This window comes from Rhincodon typus, chromosome 4, assembly GCF_021869965.1.
Source record: "Rhincodon typus isolate 14 chromosome 4, sRhiTyp1.1, whole genome shotgun sequence".
Classification (NCBI taxonomy): Eukaryota; Metazoa; Chordata; class Chondrichthyes; order Orectolobiformes; family Rhincodontidae; genus Rhincodon; species Rhincodon typus.
Window position 1 is genome coordinate 104,896,916 of NC_063335.1, and position 16,895 is coordinate 104,913,810.

At 41.5% G+C, this 16,895-nt stretch overlaps 1 protein-coding gene across 1 annotated transcript in view; it reads left to right on the plus strand.

The window, feature by feature from the left end:
* Nucleotides 1-16,895, plus strand: part of LOC109921402 (focal adhesion kinase 1-like) — a 106,992-nt gene that overhangs the window by 65,778 nt on the left and 24,319 nt on the right. Inside the window, exon 7 of the mRNA XM_048595915.1 lies at nucleotides 8,941-8,995. Within this exon, the coding sequence (XP_048451872.1) occupies nucleotides 8,941-8,995 (55 nt within the window). The remainder of the gene's footprint in view (nucleotides 1-8,940; nucleotides 8,996-16,895) is intronic.

Sequence of the window (16,895 nt, forward strand, 5' to 3'; positions counted from 1 at the left end):
TCCACATTAACACAAAGACCACCAATTTCTATCTCCATAATATTGTCTCACTCTGCCCTTACTTATCTGTGACTGAAACCTTCATCAATGTCTTTATTATTTCTGTATTTGACTATGCCTGATATTGATTCCAGCTGATGGTAATACTACGTCAGATCCTAGAGTGAAACCTGGCTTGAAGAGCATAAGTTTTATTTTTGCAGTTTGTTTGCTGTAGTAGTCACTCACTGAACAAGAGGCCAATGCACTTTTTAACAAAAGAACCTAAAGGTTTATTACTCAAACACAAGCTATGTTGCATTGAGCAAGAATTACTTGAAGCAATTTTATTAGAAAAAAGTAGAAATTAAGAAACTGTTTTAGCCCTCAGCAACAACCTTACAGACACTCAAACTTAGGCGAAGGGTCACCCTGTCTCTACTTTAAAGCTCCTTGGGTTTGGATTTAATTGTTTTATTGGAAAATTTCTCCATTCCTGTGATGTTATTTTCTTTAGTGTTGCATCCTGTGTCGTTTAAACCTTAACTCACATTTATTATTCCTTAAATTTATCACCTCAACTGCCCTCTCTTTCTGGAGCTTTTCTGTTACTGAGCTTTAAGGCATCTAGAATTTCAAATCAGCCCAAACTGTTTTGGAGATTGCCAAACTAACAGCACCTATGCTGCTACAGACCCACTGTCTTTAAATAACCTGCTTGTACCTAACTGCCTCTGGATATTTTTGTCCATATGTGATACTGGACTCCTGTTATGAGGCAACAGCCGTTTCTTTTCTTCTTTCTGACCTTTTTCTGTTGCACTGGATTACTCACCTCCAACTCTACTGAAAGGCTGTACCCTCATTAAAATGCATGTAAACAAACTCAAGGCATCCTGTCACCACGAGTTGAACAAACCTGAAATAGAACTAAAACTCTGGACAGTCTTACATAGACCGAATGAAATCGGCTCTGGTGAGATTTGTGATGGAATCGCATGAGAATTCTGTTGAAAACTATCTTGATCATTAGGAATAACTCCCTACATCTTTTAAGTATCTGTCAACCAACAAGGCTAATTTTTTTTGCTGGGCACAGTGATTTACTACTTAAAGGGGATTGTAGCTTGTTAAGTGCCTTTTTAACAGGACAACTAGGCATATTAATACCCAGCTTCCTATATTACCAAGGGCCAAGCAAGATAGATGTTGAGAATTCTCAACATGGAAATCAGAACAGGTACTTGGCATTTCAGCTCACCACGAGCACCAAATAGCCTCCGTGTTGCTCAGCTTCAAATACGTCTCACAGCATGATCCATTGGCACCAGCCGCATGCATCTTTCCATGGGTATTGGCATCTGATATTTGCTGTCCCCTCATAATCTTTATGACACCTCTCCAATCCATGCAGGGTGTTCTCATGAAGCAGAGACCTATATTAGACCAGCAATTAGTATTGAAAGGCTGCTGCAAGGACACTTTCATGTGCAGGGACAGGCACCCAGCTCATAGGCTGGATCAGGCTGCATTTCAAGGCTGCTGATGTCCTCTCTTAGCACTTGTTCACTTAGCCCCTACATGTATGCTTGTGGCAACTATGCCTTGCTTTAGCTGTTAGCGCATTGATACTTCAACCAGAGCCGTAGGTTATCAGTGCTGACATATTGAGATGTGTAGACAAGCAGCTTGTTATGCTTGTCAGTGGCGATCCGTCTGATGTGGGCCAACATTTTGATAAAAGTTGCACACGGGACGTCAGTCTAACACTTAATGCATGTGACAGGTGCTGGTCCTGCGAACACACTGTACACCTCTTCAACCAAATGGCTATATCAGGAAGTAGATGGGCTCGTACTCAGTCTGGTCAAGGGTGGAGCCACTGAGTCAGGGGCGAGCAGGCAGAGCTTGGTGCTGATTGTGTCCACTGCAAGCTGCATTTCCTGCCATTACTTGCTGTTCTGTAGATACAAATGCAATGGAAAATGGTTGGGTCAGTGCCTAGGGTGGACAGAGTGATTGTTAGTTTGATGAGATCCACGACTGCTGGAATCTACGACATTGAAGAAGCAAATACCAAGAAGCCTATGTTTACAGACTCCAGCTACATTTAATTTGCAATAATTTCTTCGCCTATTTGCAATGCATGCGCAGTAAAAATGCTTAGGCTTCAAATGCTGGTCAAAGGTAAAGTGCACCATGCCATTGGTGCTTTCAAATCTAATATTGCCACTAATCATTGGAATGAATCATTAGCAATGAGTTAAAAAGAGGCGAATACTGGTCAAAAACAGTTCAAGGGGCTGTGAGAGGAAGGGAGCATTGCTTCATTATCTCTCATGTAAGTATGATAATGGACATTTTATGACAATGCAACAAAATCCTGAATAGTTGGTTGATGGGGGTGTCTGAAGTGGGAAGGGGGTCAGAATACAACAGGAACTCACTTGTTGACATTATGAGTTGGTCCTCAATAGCTGTGGCACTTCCACTAAGTTGGTACATTTGCAGTGACCAGGGCCAATGTGTAGCAGAAGATAGGGCTCTTCAAGATGTGATTCTGCTGCTTAGACTCTGCACAATTGGGACAGGCAACAAGGCAGTGTGATAGATGCTGATGAACTGGGGGCACAGCAACAGTCTTTGAGGAAGAAGACCAAGGACATTGGTTGGAGAAAGCTCTGCTTGTGCATGATAGAGCTCAGTCGCATCAGGTGCTAAATGCCAGACAGTTCCTGCCTGACACCAGATTCCAATAGATAAACTGTGTGCAGCAGACATTCGTGGACTGTAGACTAATCATTGGTCTTGATGCCAGCATTCAGTTTCCATTGTGGGAGTGAACTGTAGCCTCTGCTTGCTTTATTTGCATTTGCTAGCTGGAAATAAAGCTCATTTTGGAATTGTCCAATTGCTTACCTGTGCTAGATATTTCCTTCCTGGACAATGACAGGTGGTAGGTCTCCAGTGGGCATGAGGGACACAGTAGCTATGACTTAGAGAGGGTGTTTAGATGGGATTTATCTAACGACAGGTAATTTCTGTGATCTAGAGGTTAAACAGCCAACAGGATAAGAGAATGGGTTTGTGTGTGCAAGGGAGTGTCAACAAGTATGCTATGTGCTCTGAGCTGTGTAGCTTTGTGACTGCTGTGCTTGTCTGGTTGCGCAGCGGCAGCACCACAAGGATGCTGGCCTTTTGGTGAGTAACTGTTGAGTGGCAAGTTGGGCTGAGAACAGTGTGTGTGAAGATGGGGATAAAATCCGAATGAGGTGCACACAGGCATGTAGATAGTTAATGAGGTGAGTTTGATCATAGATCTTTTTTTAAATTCACTAACAGAGTAAGGTCATTGCTGGCTAGGCAGCATTTATTGCCCATCCCTAATTGCCCAGAGGGCAGTTCAGAGTCAACCACATTGCTGTGGAACAAAAATAAAGTTGCTGGAAAAGCTCAGCAGGTTTGGCAGCATCTGTGAAGGAAAAAACAGAGTTAACGTTTTGGGTCCGGTGACACTTCTTCAGAACACTGCTGTGGGTCTGGAGTCACATATAAGCCAGAACAGGTAAGGATGGCAGTTTCCTTCCCTAAAGGACATTAGTGAATCAGATGGCTTTTTCCAACAACTGACAATGGACTCATGGTCATCATTAGATTCTTAATTCCAGATATTTTTTTTTTAATTCAAATTCCACCATCTGCCATGGCGGGATTCAAACCCAGGTCTGCAGAACATTTTCTGGGTCTCTGGATTAACAGCCCAGCGATAATCCCGCTAGGCCATTGCCTCCCCTCATTTTACTGAATCTCGTGGCATAAAACCTCCCAAAAATTCGAAGCAACTAGCACTTAGCTAAAAGAAGTAAGGTCAGCCTCTGGTCTTCCTTTTCTTAACAGATGCAATATAGAAATACAAATCAAACTCAAAACTATACATCATTGCTCCACTTTAGAAACTAAGTTCCCAAATTATAAGAAATTATGAACCTTTATCACATTGGCCACCCCTCTGAATTTTACCCACTGTAAACTTGGAAACATTCAAAACTCTACCTGTATCAAAAACCCCATTCCTCCATTATCCCTTTGCTTACTACGATCCGAGGGCAAGGCCTCAGAGTGGTGGAACGACTCTTCAGAACAGAGATGAGGAAGAATTTCTTCACTTGGAGGATAGTGAGTGTGGCATTCATTACTGTAGAAGGCTGTGGAGGCCAAGCCATTGAGTGTATTTAAAACAGAAATAGATTGGTTCTTGATTGGTAAGGGGATTAAAGGTTACAGGGAGAAGGCAGGAGTATGGGCTTGAGAAACTTATCAGCCATGATTGAATGGTGGAGCAGACTCGGTGTGCCAAATAGCCTAATTCTGATCCAATATCATTATAGTTTTATAGTACTTCAAGAGCTTGACTGAGCAAAACATCAAGCAGCCCCAGTGTCTGAGCGATGTGGGTATTGGATAAAGCTCAAGGGGCTAGTTACCTGGTGGCTGAGCTTGTAACAAAATCGAAGAAGCCCCGTACTATTGCTGAAGCCTTAATCATGCCTGCATGTAAAACAATCATAGGTGTGCTGTCAGGAACTGATCTTGCAAAAGATAGACAATGTTCCACTCTCAAATAATGAAGGTAGACGAAGAATTGATGACATGTTAGCTGATATTGAGAGGTGCTGCAAAAGAATCTAGCTACTAGTGGGAAGTTTGCTTTACAGATTGATGAATCCACTGATATAAAGTGAATGCTGCCAGCGGCTGGCCAAACATTCAGTATATTGATGAGACTCCACTTAAGAGAAATTTTTTTGTAAGAAGCTACGAAGTCATGCCACTGGTGAAGAATTATTTCGGGTAACAGCTACCTACTTTGTTTTTACTCACTCTTGGGACATAGACATCGCTGACTGTCCAGCATTTATTGCCCATGTCTAGTTGCCCTTGAGAAGGTGGTGGTGAGTTTCCATAGGGAGGAAATTCCAGGATTTTGACCCAGAGACAATGAAGGGGCGGTGGCATATTTCAAAATCAGGATGGTTAGTGACTTGGAGGGGAACTTCGAGGTAATGTTCCCATATATCTGCTGCCCTCGTCCTTCCAGATGGAAGTGATCCTGTGTTTGGAATGTGCTGTCTAAGGATCTTTAGTGAATTTTTGTAGATAGTACACACAGCTGCTACTGAGCGTCAGTAGTGGAGGGAGTGGATGGTTGTGGATGTGGTGCCAATGAGTAGGCTGCATTGTCCTGGACGATGTCAAGCTTCTTGAGTGTTGTTGGAGCCACATCCATCCAATCAAGTGGGGAGTATTCCATCACACTCTTGATTTGTGTCTTGTGGATGGTGGACAGGCTTTGGAAAGTCAGGAGGCGAATTAGTTGCTGCAGTATTCCTACCCTCTGACCTGCTCTTGTAGCTGGTGTATTTATATGGTGAGACCAGTTGATTGGTAATCCGCAGGATGTTGATAGTCAGGGATGCAGTGATGGTGGCGCCATTGAATGTCATGGGGTGGTGGTTAGAATGTATGGGATTTGTGTAGCTTGAATGTTAGATGCCACTTTTCAGCTCCAACCTCGATATTGTCCAGACCTTATTGTATTAAACATGGGCTTATTTAGTATCTAAGGAGTCATGAGTCATGCTGAACATTATGCAAACATCCCCATTTCTGATCTTATACTGGAGGGATGATCGTTGATGAAGTAGCTGAAGATGGTTGGGTCCAGGGCAAGAGATGTCTGTAGCTGAGACGACTGACCTCTAAAGACCACAATCATCTTCCTTTGTGGCAGGTATGACTAACCAGCAGAGAGTTTGTCCCCGATTCCCATTGATACCAGTTTTCCCAGAGCTCCTTGTTAACACTCTGTCAAATGCAGCCTTGATATCAAGAGCTGTCACACACCTCTAGAATTAAGCTCCTATGTCCATATTTGAACCAAGGCTGTAATGAGGTTAGGAGCTGAGTGGCCTTGGTGAAACCCAAACTGGGCAAATTTAAGGGAAACCAATCTTACCTGGACTATGTGTTGGACCATTTGCACTGACAGAGCAGTCTGCACAATGCAGAAAGTCAAAGGATTTGCCAGTAGGTTTAAAGACTAAAATCCTGACTTTCAGACCATTCTCCACCAGGAAGCTCTTGTAGCAAAACTAAACCACTAGAGTTAGCTGCAGTGTTCGAGCAAGCCGTAAAAATTGTAAATTTCATAAATCATGGCCACTGAAATCACATTTGTTCAATATTTTGTGTACAGAGAGTCAGAGTTAACCTAGTAAGGCCATAACCATATTAAATGCAAGAAAATATGACATTTATGAGCAATCAATTTGATTGAAAAATGTGGGTGTGCCTTGACACTGAAAAGGTTGGGAACCATTTAGTTAAAACAACTGTCTCTGAAAACATACAAGGGAAGCGATTGGATTTTGTAACCAGAAGAATGTGGACAAGTATTGAGGAAACATATGAAAAATGTCAGAATGCAAAATTGTAAGCCTGGGCAGGAGAGAAAAACTTAAAAGCAGGAATCTGTTAATCAGTGATGCCTTTCCAGAAAGTAAGTATAGAATCTGGATAAAGTTAGTATCACTGACGACTGTAGGTCAGCAGCTTGTTGATGCTTGCTCTTGATGCTTAGATATGTAAAGAAAAGTGATAATTTGCATTTATTTAGTGGTATGTTAAGTGTTTAAAAACACTCTGAAATGCTTCATATGCAGTAAATTAACTTTGAAGTCACAAATAGACAGACAACTGCAGCAACCTGTTTGAGCACCACAATACTCTACAAATAGCACAGGATGAGGAAGAATTGTTTGTAAGGGCAGCAAAACAAAAAACATTTTTTATTTGAATTACACCTTAATTAAAATATATGTGGGGATATATGCAATGTACAATGGCTGAAAGAATTGTGGGAAAATGTTTAAGAATCATATGCAAAGTACATGTGGAACATTTTTATTGACTGGCAGAACCTTTGTTTAAGATCTGATGGAAACAGAACAGCTTATTTAGCACTGCAGCACTTTTCCGGCACTGAATAGGTAGGCCCAAATTAGATGCTGAACTCCTGGAGTGGATTTCTGAATTGGAGGTAGGGGTTTTACCAATGGAGCCTTGTTGGTCAGTATAAGAGTCGCTGTGTAACACAGACAGCTGCTGATGTGCTAGTATAAGCTAGAAAGTTCTGTTCAAGAGAGCCGACAATTTTGAGTAATTTCCTTTTATTGTTAATAACTAACGTTAACTTATGCCATTCAGAAAACAGTAATGTTACGTAAACCAGATGAGCAAATTGCACAGTTGAAATTATTCTCGTTAAACTGCAAAACTAAAGAAATTGGTTCAGTACGAAAAGTGGTTTGGATTTAGAATGTATCGCCGCATGGAGACGTGACAGTAGATGGAGTGATTCCGTTTCAAAAGAGAATTGAATCCATACACCAAGGAAGTAAAAATGAAGGAACAGGAGGAAAATTTGGATACATATTTATATTATGCTGTCTTTCCATATTGGTGGTCCTAAAGTGTGTCACTTTGTATTTCTCTGCCTTGAAAATGGAACTTTGCCATTTATTACTAATGGAATGGAGTATAAAAGCAGGGAAGTGTTGTTGCAATTGTACAAGGCATTGGAGAGACTGCATCTGGAGTACTGTGTACACTTTGGTCCCCCAAGTTGAGGGAGTATGTAATTTCTTTGAAGGCAGTTCAGAGGAGGTTCACTAGATTATTTCCAGAGATGAAAGCGTCTCTAATGAAGAGACAGTGAGTAATTTAGGCCTATACTCACAAAATTTAGAAGGATGAGAGAGGAACTAGTTGAGATATAAGATGCTAAAGGGAATTGATGGTATTACTTCTCACAAAGGGTTGTGAATCTTTGGAATTCACTACCCGAGATCTGGAGGATGCCAGAACACTGAATAAATTTAAAGAGGAGATAGATTTTTAATTAGAAAAAGTTTCAAGGCTTAGGGGGAGCAGGCAGGAAAATGGAGTCTAGGCCGAGATGAGATCAGCCAAGATCGTATTAAATAGTGAAGCAGGCTTGAGGGGCTAAATTGCCTACTCCTGATCCTAGTTATGTCCCTATTTTGAACTCCATCTGTTCCTGCTCATTTCACCACCTTACCTATGTCCTTTGAAAATCTACAACTATCTTCATCCCTGTCTACTACCAAACCAAGTTTTATATAATTTGCAAACTTGGTAAGTCTGCTCCCGAGTCTATCATTCATTTAAAAAATTTGCAAGTTATACTGGACCCAAAACTGAGGCAACTAAACAACACTGCTGCAAACCACCTTTCAACCTGAAAAATGCCTGTCCACTAGCACTTTCTTACTGGGGACCATTAGCTCAGTTGGTTGGACAGGTGGTTTATGATTCAGAGTGATACCAATTGCATGGGTTAAATTTCCATACCTACTGAGGTCACCATGAAGGTCCTACCTTCTCAACCTTGCCCCTTGCCCCTTGCCTAAGTTATGGTCCCCTTAGGTTAAACTGAACACCAGTCATCTCACTTTAATGAGAGATCCATCTTCTAGCACTATGGTCCGATAGCAATTTTATCTTTATCTTTGTCACTGCAAAGTTCCTTATCCATACTGCAATGTTCATATCAGTTCCCAAAAGTTCCTTCATCTGACTAACTAATGAACAGCTTGTGAGCTGGGATGTTCTGTTATTAATGCTCTGCACCTGTGTAGTAATGATATTGACCTTTCCAGCATGCTAGAGTGCTGTGATGCCGCCTCTCATTGTTACGTGCAATATGTACTAAGGAAGGCATGTACAAAAAGGCATCATTTATAAAAAAAAACTTCAACTTCAACTTTGTAATAATGGAATAATTGTTTTAACACCTGTTTTTGTAGTTCTAGATCAATGAGCAAGGACTTTTACTTTGGTACAAAAAATGATTTACATTTTTCATTTTCTATTTAACAGGAAGGACGTGGGTTTGAAGAGATTCTTTCCCAAGAGCCTGGTGGAATCAGTAAAGGTAAAACTACCTGGAAGAAAGTTTTAGTGCACTTTCTCTCCTTGTTAGAGTCTGTGCAGCATCATCATCTGATGCACATACATGGGCTTGATGATGTTTATGCAACAAAGGGAACTGAAAATTCAGAAAGAGAAATGAAAGGTCCTAGTGAGTATTTAGAAGTAAACTATTGGCCAAAATAACACAAGACTGGGTTCTGAGCAGTTCTGAGGAAGGGTCACCAGACCCGAAACGTTAACTCTGTTTTATCCTCCACAGGTGCTGCCAGACCTGCTGAGCTTTTCCAGCAACTTTGTTTTTGTTCCTTTTTTTTTCCTCCTACTGGGCATCCATCATGTGAAGTTCTGTCAGGATCTTATGTTTCAATAAGCTCCCCTATAAGCACCAAAGAATGTAGGCCCAACTTCCTTAACCTTTCCTCATAAGATAACCCTTCCATCCAGGAATCAGTCTGGAATCAAACTTCAAATTGCTCCCCAAAGCTTAAGACTAGCAAACTTAAACTTGCACTGTCTTTCAGAAATTCTGACAAAAGCAGTAGTTTTCTTTACCTTCCTATTAGGATTGATTGCAACACTGAAAAATCTCAGTGGTCTGAACAAGGCTTCAAAGTTCACACACACTTGGCCCTCAAGATCTTTGTCCCACCTCACCGTCACCCACCCATCCATCTGCTGCTGAGACCTTCCTCCATCCCTGGGTCAATGATGTCTGTTCCAATGACCCTTTTGGCAACCTTTCCACTCACTTCGAACATCCACATTCTGTATGCTACCAACCCATCTCCAATCTACCATATATACTTCAATCGAAGAACTGATGGTTTGCCTTCTTTTTCCAAACTTGCTTCCATCAACAGCAGAGCCTCACACATTAACTTTCTGTTCCCATGCCCAGTGATCTCTCAACCTCCCTGGTTTGTCATGTCTGACCTTAACCATACCTTTTATCGCACGAAGTCTGATTCCACCACCCTACACTGCATTTCCTGACTGTCGCGTACTGTTGCCCTTTATGAAAGCCTTCAAGTTGTAAAGGTCATGACATTTGTTCTAATGTTGTGAGAAACTGTGAAATAGGTCAAAGTGGTGTGTGACTTGGAGGTAAATGTGCTGGTGGTGGTGTCCTCATGCCCTTTGTTTCTTTGAAAGTAGAGGTCATAGAAATAGGCGCATGAATAGACTATTCAGCCCTTGGATCCTGGTCTACCATTCAGTATGATCGTGGCTGATCATTCGACTCAGTAACCTGTTCTTCCCGTATCCCTTGATCCGTTTTGCCCCAAGAGCTACATCTAACTCTTTGAAAACATTCAATGTCTCAGCATTAAAATTCCACAGGCTCACCGCTCTCTGGGTGAATAAAGTTCTCCTCATCGGAAATGGCCTACCTTGTACGGATAGACTGTGACCCCTGGTTCTGAACTCCCCAGGCTTTTCTGTTTACAAAATTTGCCATCCTGTTATCAATTTATAGATTTCTTGGAGATCCCTCTCATTCTTCCAAACTTGAGTAAATATAGTCCCAACTGATCTAATCCCTCTCCATACATCAGTCCTGCCATCCCAGGAATTAGTCCGGTCAGCCTTTGTTGCAATTCCTCCACAGCCAGAATATCTATCCTCAGATAAGTCAATCAAAACTGCATACACTACTCCAGGTGTGGTCTCAACAAGGCCCTATACAGTTGCAAAAAGACATCCCTGCTACTGTGCTTGAATCCTCTCACTATGAAGGTCAACATACTATTTGCCGCCTTCTCTGCCTGCTGGATCTTTTAGTGACTGGTGTACAAGGATACCCAGCTGTCATTGCATCTCCCCCTTTCCCAATCTAGCACCATTCTGATAATAATCTGGCTTCCTGTTTTTGTTACTAAAGTGAATAACCTAACAGATATCAATATCATACTTCACCTGCCCCGTTCATAAGTGAGGACACAAATAACATTTCAGCAATATTAGTGAACACAGGATATAGTGACAGAAAGCAACTGAATGGAAGTCAGTATTAATGAGAAAATGGTAGTGGGGAAATTGATGGGTTTGAAGGCAATAAATCCCCAGGTCCTGGTCATCGACATCCCAGTGCATTTAAAGAAGTGCTTGTTGAAATAGGATGCATTGGTGGTCATCTTCAAAGTTTCTATAGACTGTGGAACATTTCCTGCAGATTGAAGCGTAGCTAATGTAACCCTCTATTTAAAAAGGGAGGCAGAGAGAAATCCGGAAATCACAGACCAATTAGCCTAACATCGGTAGTGGGGAAAATGCTCAAGTTCATTATAAAAGATTTAAAAACTGAGCACTCAGCAAGGCTTTATGAAAGGGAAATCATGCTTGACAAATCTACTGGAATCCTTTTGATGATGTAACTTTATTTGGATTATTTGGACTTTCAAAAGACTTTTGACAAAGTCCCACATCATAGATTAGCATGTAAAATTAAAACACATGGGATTAGGGGTAGTGTATTGAGATGGATTGAAAATTGTTGGCAGATAGGAAACAGCGTAGGAATAGACTGATCATTTACCTGAATGGAAGGCAGTGACTAGTGGGATACTGCAGGGCTCAGTGCTTGGACCCCAGCTTTTCACAACCTGTATTAATGATTTAGATTATGGAACTAAATGTAATATCTTCAAATTTGCAGATGACAGCTGGATGGGAGGATGAGCTGTGAGGAAAATCTTCAGTATCATTTGAATAAGTTGAATGGGCAAATTCATAGCACATGCAGAATATTGTGAATAAACCTGTAGTTATCCACTTTGAAAGCAAAAACAGAAAGGGGCTTGGCATCTGAATATCTATAAAGAGTATGGAAGATGCAGCGAGATGTGGGTGTCCTTGTAAATCTGTCACTGTAGGTAAGCAAAAACCAAAAGAACTGCAGATGCTGTAAATCAGGAACAAAAACAAAGTTGCTGGAAAAGCTCAGCAGGTCTGGCAGCATCTGTGAAGGAGAAAACAGAGTTAACGTTTCAGGTCCGGTGACCCTTCCTCAGAACCTTCTGAGTTAACTCTGTTTTCTCCTTCACAGATGCTGTAGGTAAGCATGCAGGTGCAGCAGACTGTCAAGGAGGCAAATGGTATTTTGGCGTTCATAACGAGAGGATTTGAGTTCAGAAGCAGGGATATCTTGCTGCAATTATACAAAGCCTGTTCTTGTTGCAGAGGGAATGCAGGGAAGTTTTACCGACTGATTCCTGAAATGGTAGGACTGATACGAGGAGAAGTTGAATCAGTTAGGATTATAGTCATTGGAGTTGAGAAGAAGGGAGGGCGTGGAATTCTTGTAGAAACCTATAAAATTATGACAGGAATAGACAGGATAGATGAAGGAAGGATTTTCTCAATGACAGAAGTCCAGAACCAGGGGCCTCAGTCTAAGGATATGGGATAAACCATTTACGATTGAGATGAGGAGAAATTTCTGGATTCAGGATGGTGAGCTGGTGGAATTCTCTACCACAGAGAGTGGTTGAGGCCAAAACAATGTATGATTTCAGGAAGGAGTTAGATATAGCACTTGTGACTGAAGAGATCTAAGGATATAGGAGAAAAGCAGGAACAGGCTATTGGGTAGATGATCACCTATGATGATAATGAATGGTGGAGCAGGCCCAAAGGGTCTAGTATTTTCTGTTGTCCTATGGCTAACTGTGTTAGGACTTGCAGAGCTAAGACAGTCATGGGAAATCACTTGGTTTTATCTATGGCATGCACCCCCACAATCCTGAAAGGAAAATGTTACAGCATGCATATAGTCCTGTGGTGTACTAGATCCACCAGGTTAGTACCTCATTTTAAGGTAAACCAGCTGCTGCTTTTGACAGGCTCTCCTATTCATTGAACCATGGCTAGTTTCATGGCTTGATGGGAATGGCAGAGCAAAGAAAATGACAAGCCTTAGCTACAGGTGTGGTGGAACACATGGCTACTGCAATGTACAACACCTCATGGATGTTGTCTTATAATCTGCCATTGAACCTTGGAAACAGGACTAAGGCCATATAAGCATCAGCCACATCAATACCATGGCTGCAAGACCAAATCAGAGGCTGGATATTCTGTGGCAGGTAAATCACCTTATGACCCCCTGTAGCATGGCACCATCTACTAGGCAAAATTCAGGATTTTGAGTGAATATTTTACAGTTGTCAGGCTGACCACAGCATCAACAGCACTTAAGAATCTCAGCACACAGCTTGATCGACACCCATCCACCACCTTAAAAACGCACACCCTTCACTAGAACGTAGTGGCTGTATTGGTGTACTATAGATAACATGCACTGCAGTAATCCGCTCAGTCTACAATGACAGCACCTTCCAAACGCCCGACTTGTACTACCTAGAAGGATAAGGACATCATGATCAACTCCAAGCCACACACCATCTTGACTTATTGCTGTTCTTTCCCTGTCTCTGGGTCAATATCCTAGAACTCTCTGCTTATTAGTATAGTGTGAGTATATTTGCTCTACATGGACTGCAGCAGTTCAAGAAGGCAGCTCACCTTTATTTTCTCTATAACAACTAGAGATAGGCACCAAATGCTGACTGTGCCAGCAATGCTCACATACTGTGAAATAATCTCTTTTAAAAATACATTTAACTCCTTGAACGTATTTTCTCATTCACCAAAATCGTGGCTGCTCTGTGAACTTAATTCACATACTCGTCTTTACTCTATATTCCTTAGCACTTTTCCTTAACAAAAACCTACACATCTCAGATTTAACATTAGTCATCTAATTATTAGTTGGCATTGATGGAACACAATTCCAAACTTCTGTCGTCATTGTGTGTTGTGCTTCTAAATTTCAGCCTTGAAATATCTAGTTCTTATCTTTGACCCCTACTTCTGGTCTCCACAGCCAGCAGAAACAGTTTCTCTGTTTACCTAAAAGTTCACCTTGATGTCTTGAAAACTTTAATTATTCCTTTATCATTCTAAATTCAAAGCTATATTTTATTGTCTAGTCCTTGAAGTCCAGGTGGTAATCTGCTAAATCTATGTTGCCCTCCCTCCATTGCCAGTTTATCCAGTTTAAGATGTGGTATCCAGAATTGCTCATAGTATTCCAGGTGTGGTCTAATCATGGCTTTGTTTAGCTGCATGTGACTTTTCCCCCTTTCTTTTTGATCCTTAGTATGTAAAGGCCAGTCTGTTCCTGATTATTTTCTCAACCTGTTAATGGTGTTTTAATGATCTAGGTACCAGCACCTCCTAATGTTAATAGATCTCCTTTTAGGAAATACCTTAATTCTGTCCTCTATTACATCACATTTGTCAAAATCAACATGGATTTGCTACAGTTTTGCTTGATTGTTTAATCCATAAATTTACAATCATAAGTGCAAACATACAAATTGCAGAAATAGGTCACTCGGTCCTTCAAGCCTGCTCATTCAGTATGATTGTGGCTGATCTGATGGTCCACATTCCCATCTACCTTCTTTCATCTTGCTTATCTAGAATGTCTCGGACCCTGCCTTAAAAATGTTCAAAGACCACCTTTTGAGGAAGGGAGTACCAAAGGCCAAAGAAATTTTCCTCATCTTAAATACATGAGCCCTTATTCATCAAAAACGATATCTGCTTTCTTCCAGAAGAGGAAGTGTCCTTTCCACATGCATTGTGTTAAAAATACCTCAGGTTATTATTTGCTTCAATTGATTTATCTCTGACTATTCTAAACTCGAGTGAATGCAAGCCTAGCCTTTCTTCATAAGACAACCCACCCATTCCTGGTATTGATCCTGTAAACTTTCTTTGAAATGCTTCCAACGCATTTGCTTCTTTCTTTTAATAAAGAGACCAATTATGTAACAGAGTAGTCTAGATGAGGCCTCACCAAAGCCCTGTATAACCAGAGCAATATCTGTGTTACTATGAACATAGAACAGTACAACATCAAAACAGGCCCTTAAACCCACCATGCCTGTGCTGACCTCCCTGATGCCATTCTAAATTAACCCCACCTGGCTGCACATGGTCTGTATCGCACTATACCATGTCTGTTCATGTGCCTCTTAAACATTGCTATTGTCTCTACTTCTACTACCTCCCCTGGCAGCATGTTCCATGTACCTACCATCCTTTATGTAAACAAAATTCTCCTCGCACATGCCCTTTAAACTTTTCCCCTCTCACTTTAAATCTATGCCTCTATGGTTTGACATTTCCACCCTGGAAAAAATACTTCTGTCAGGTCACCCCTCAGCTTCTGATGCTGTAGCAAAAATAATCCTTGTACAACCTTTCCTTACAGCTGATACACTCCAATCCAAGCAGCATCCTGGTAAACCTCTTCTGCACCCTCTCCAAAGCCTTCATATCCTTCCTATAGTGCAGTGACCAGAACTGCCAAATGTGGCCTAAACAAAGTTTTATGGAAATGCAACATGACTCGCTAACATTTATACTTAATTCCCTGACTGATGAAGTTAAGCATATGCTGTATGCCTTCTTTATCACCTTATCCATTAGTTTTGCCAATTTGAGGGAGCTGTGTACGTGCAACTCAGTGCTCTGAAGGGTCCTGCTGTTTACTGTATACTTTCCTCTTGCCAATTTGACTTCCCAATATGTATCACCTCACACTTGTGCGGATTAAACTCCATCTTCCATTTCCCTGCCCAATTTTCCAACTGATCTGTGTCATGCTGTATCCTTTGGTAACTTTCTCGCTATCCACAAGTCTGCCAATTTTCATATCATCGCAAACTTACTAATCAGGCTACCTAAATTTTCATCCACATCATTCACAAATGTTACTAACAACAAAGGTCCCAGCACTGATCCTCGTAGAACATACTGGTCACAGATCTCCAGTGAGAAAAACGCCTTTCCACAACTACGCTTTTTTCTATAACCAAGCCAATTTTGTATCCAATTTACTAACTCAGCATGGATGCCATTTGACTTAAATTTCTGCATAAGCCTACTGTGGTCATATACTTTAGTAAAGTCCGTCTAGATGACATCCGCTGTGTTGCCCTCATCAGTCATCTTTGTAACTTCCTCAAAAAACTCAATCAAGTTTGTGAGACAAGACTTAAAGCCATGCTGATTATCCCAAATAAGTCCAATCTTTTTGAAGTGAAGTGAGTAAATCCTGTCCCTAAGACTATTCCCTAGTAATTTTCCTACCACTGATATAAAGCTCACCAGCCTATAATTTCCTGGATTATCCCTATTACCCTTCTGAAACAAAGGAACAACATTGGCTAGTCTTCTGTCTTCTGGGATCTCGGTTGTGGCTAAAGAGGATACAGAGATCTCTTTCAAGGCCCCAGCAACCACCTCCTTTGCCTCCTGTAATAGATCCCATCAGGCTCTGGGGATTTATCTACCTTCCCCGACACCACCACGTTCTTAATATCGACATGCCCCTCTCTAATCTTACCATCATCCATTCTTGCTAAATATCAATGGAAAGTACTGGTTAGCATTGCTGCCTCACAGCACCAGGGACCCGGGTTCAATTCCAGCCTTAGGCGACTGTCTGTGTGGAGTTCGCACGTTCTCCACGTGTCTGCGTGGGCTTCCTCCGAGTGCTACGGGTGCTCCAATTTCCTCCCACAGTCCAAAGATGTGCAGGCTAGGTGGATTGGCTATTCTAAATTGCCCATAGTGCCCAGGGATGTTTAGGTTAGGTGGGTTAGATATGGGAAATATAGGGGAATGGGGCGGAGTGGACTTGTTGGGCTGAATGGCCTGTTTCCATACTGTAGGGTTTCAATGAAATTCTATTAAATGAAATTTCTATGAAATAAACACCTCACCCACTGCCTGTGGTTCCATGTGTAAGTTCCCTCCTTTGTCCTTGAGTGGACCTACCCTTCCTCTAGCTACCCCCTTACTCCTAATATAAAATGCCTTGAGAC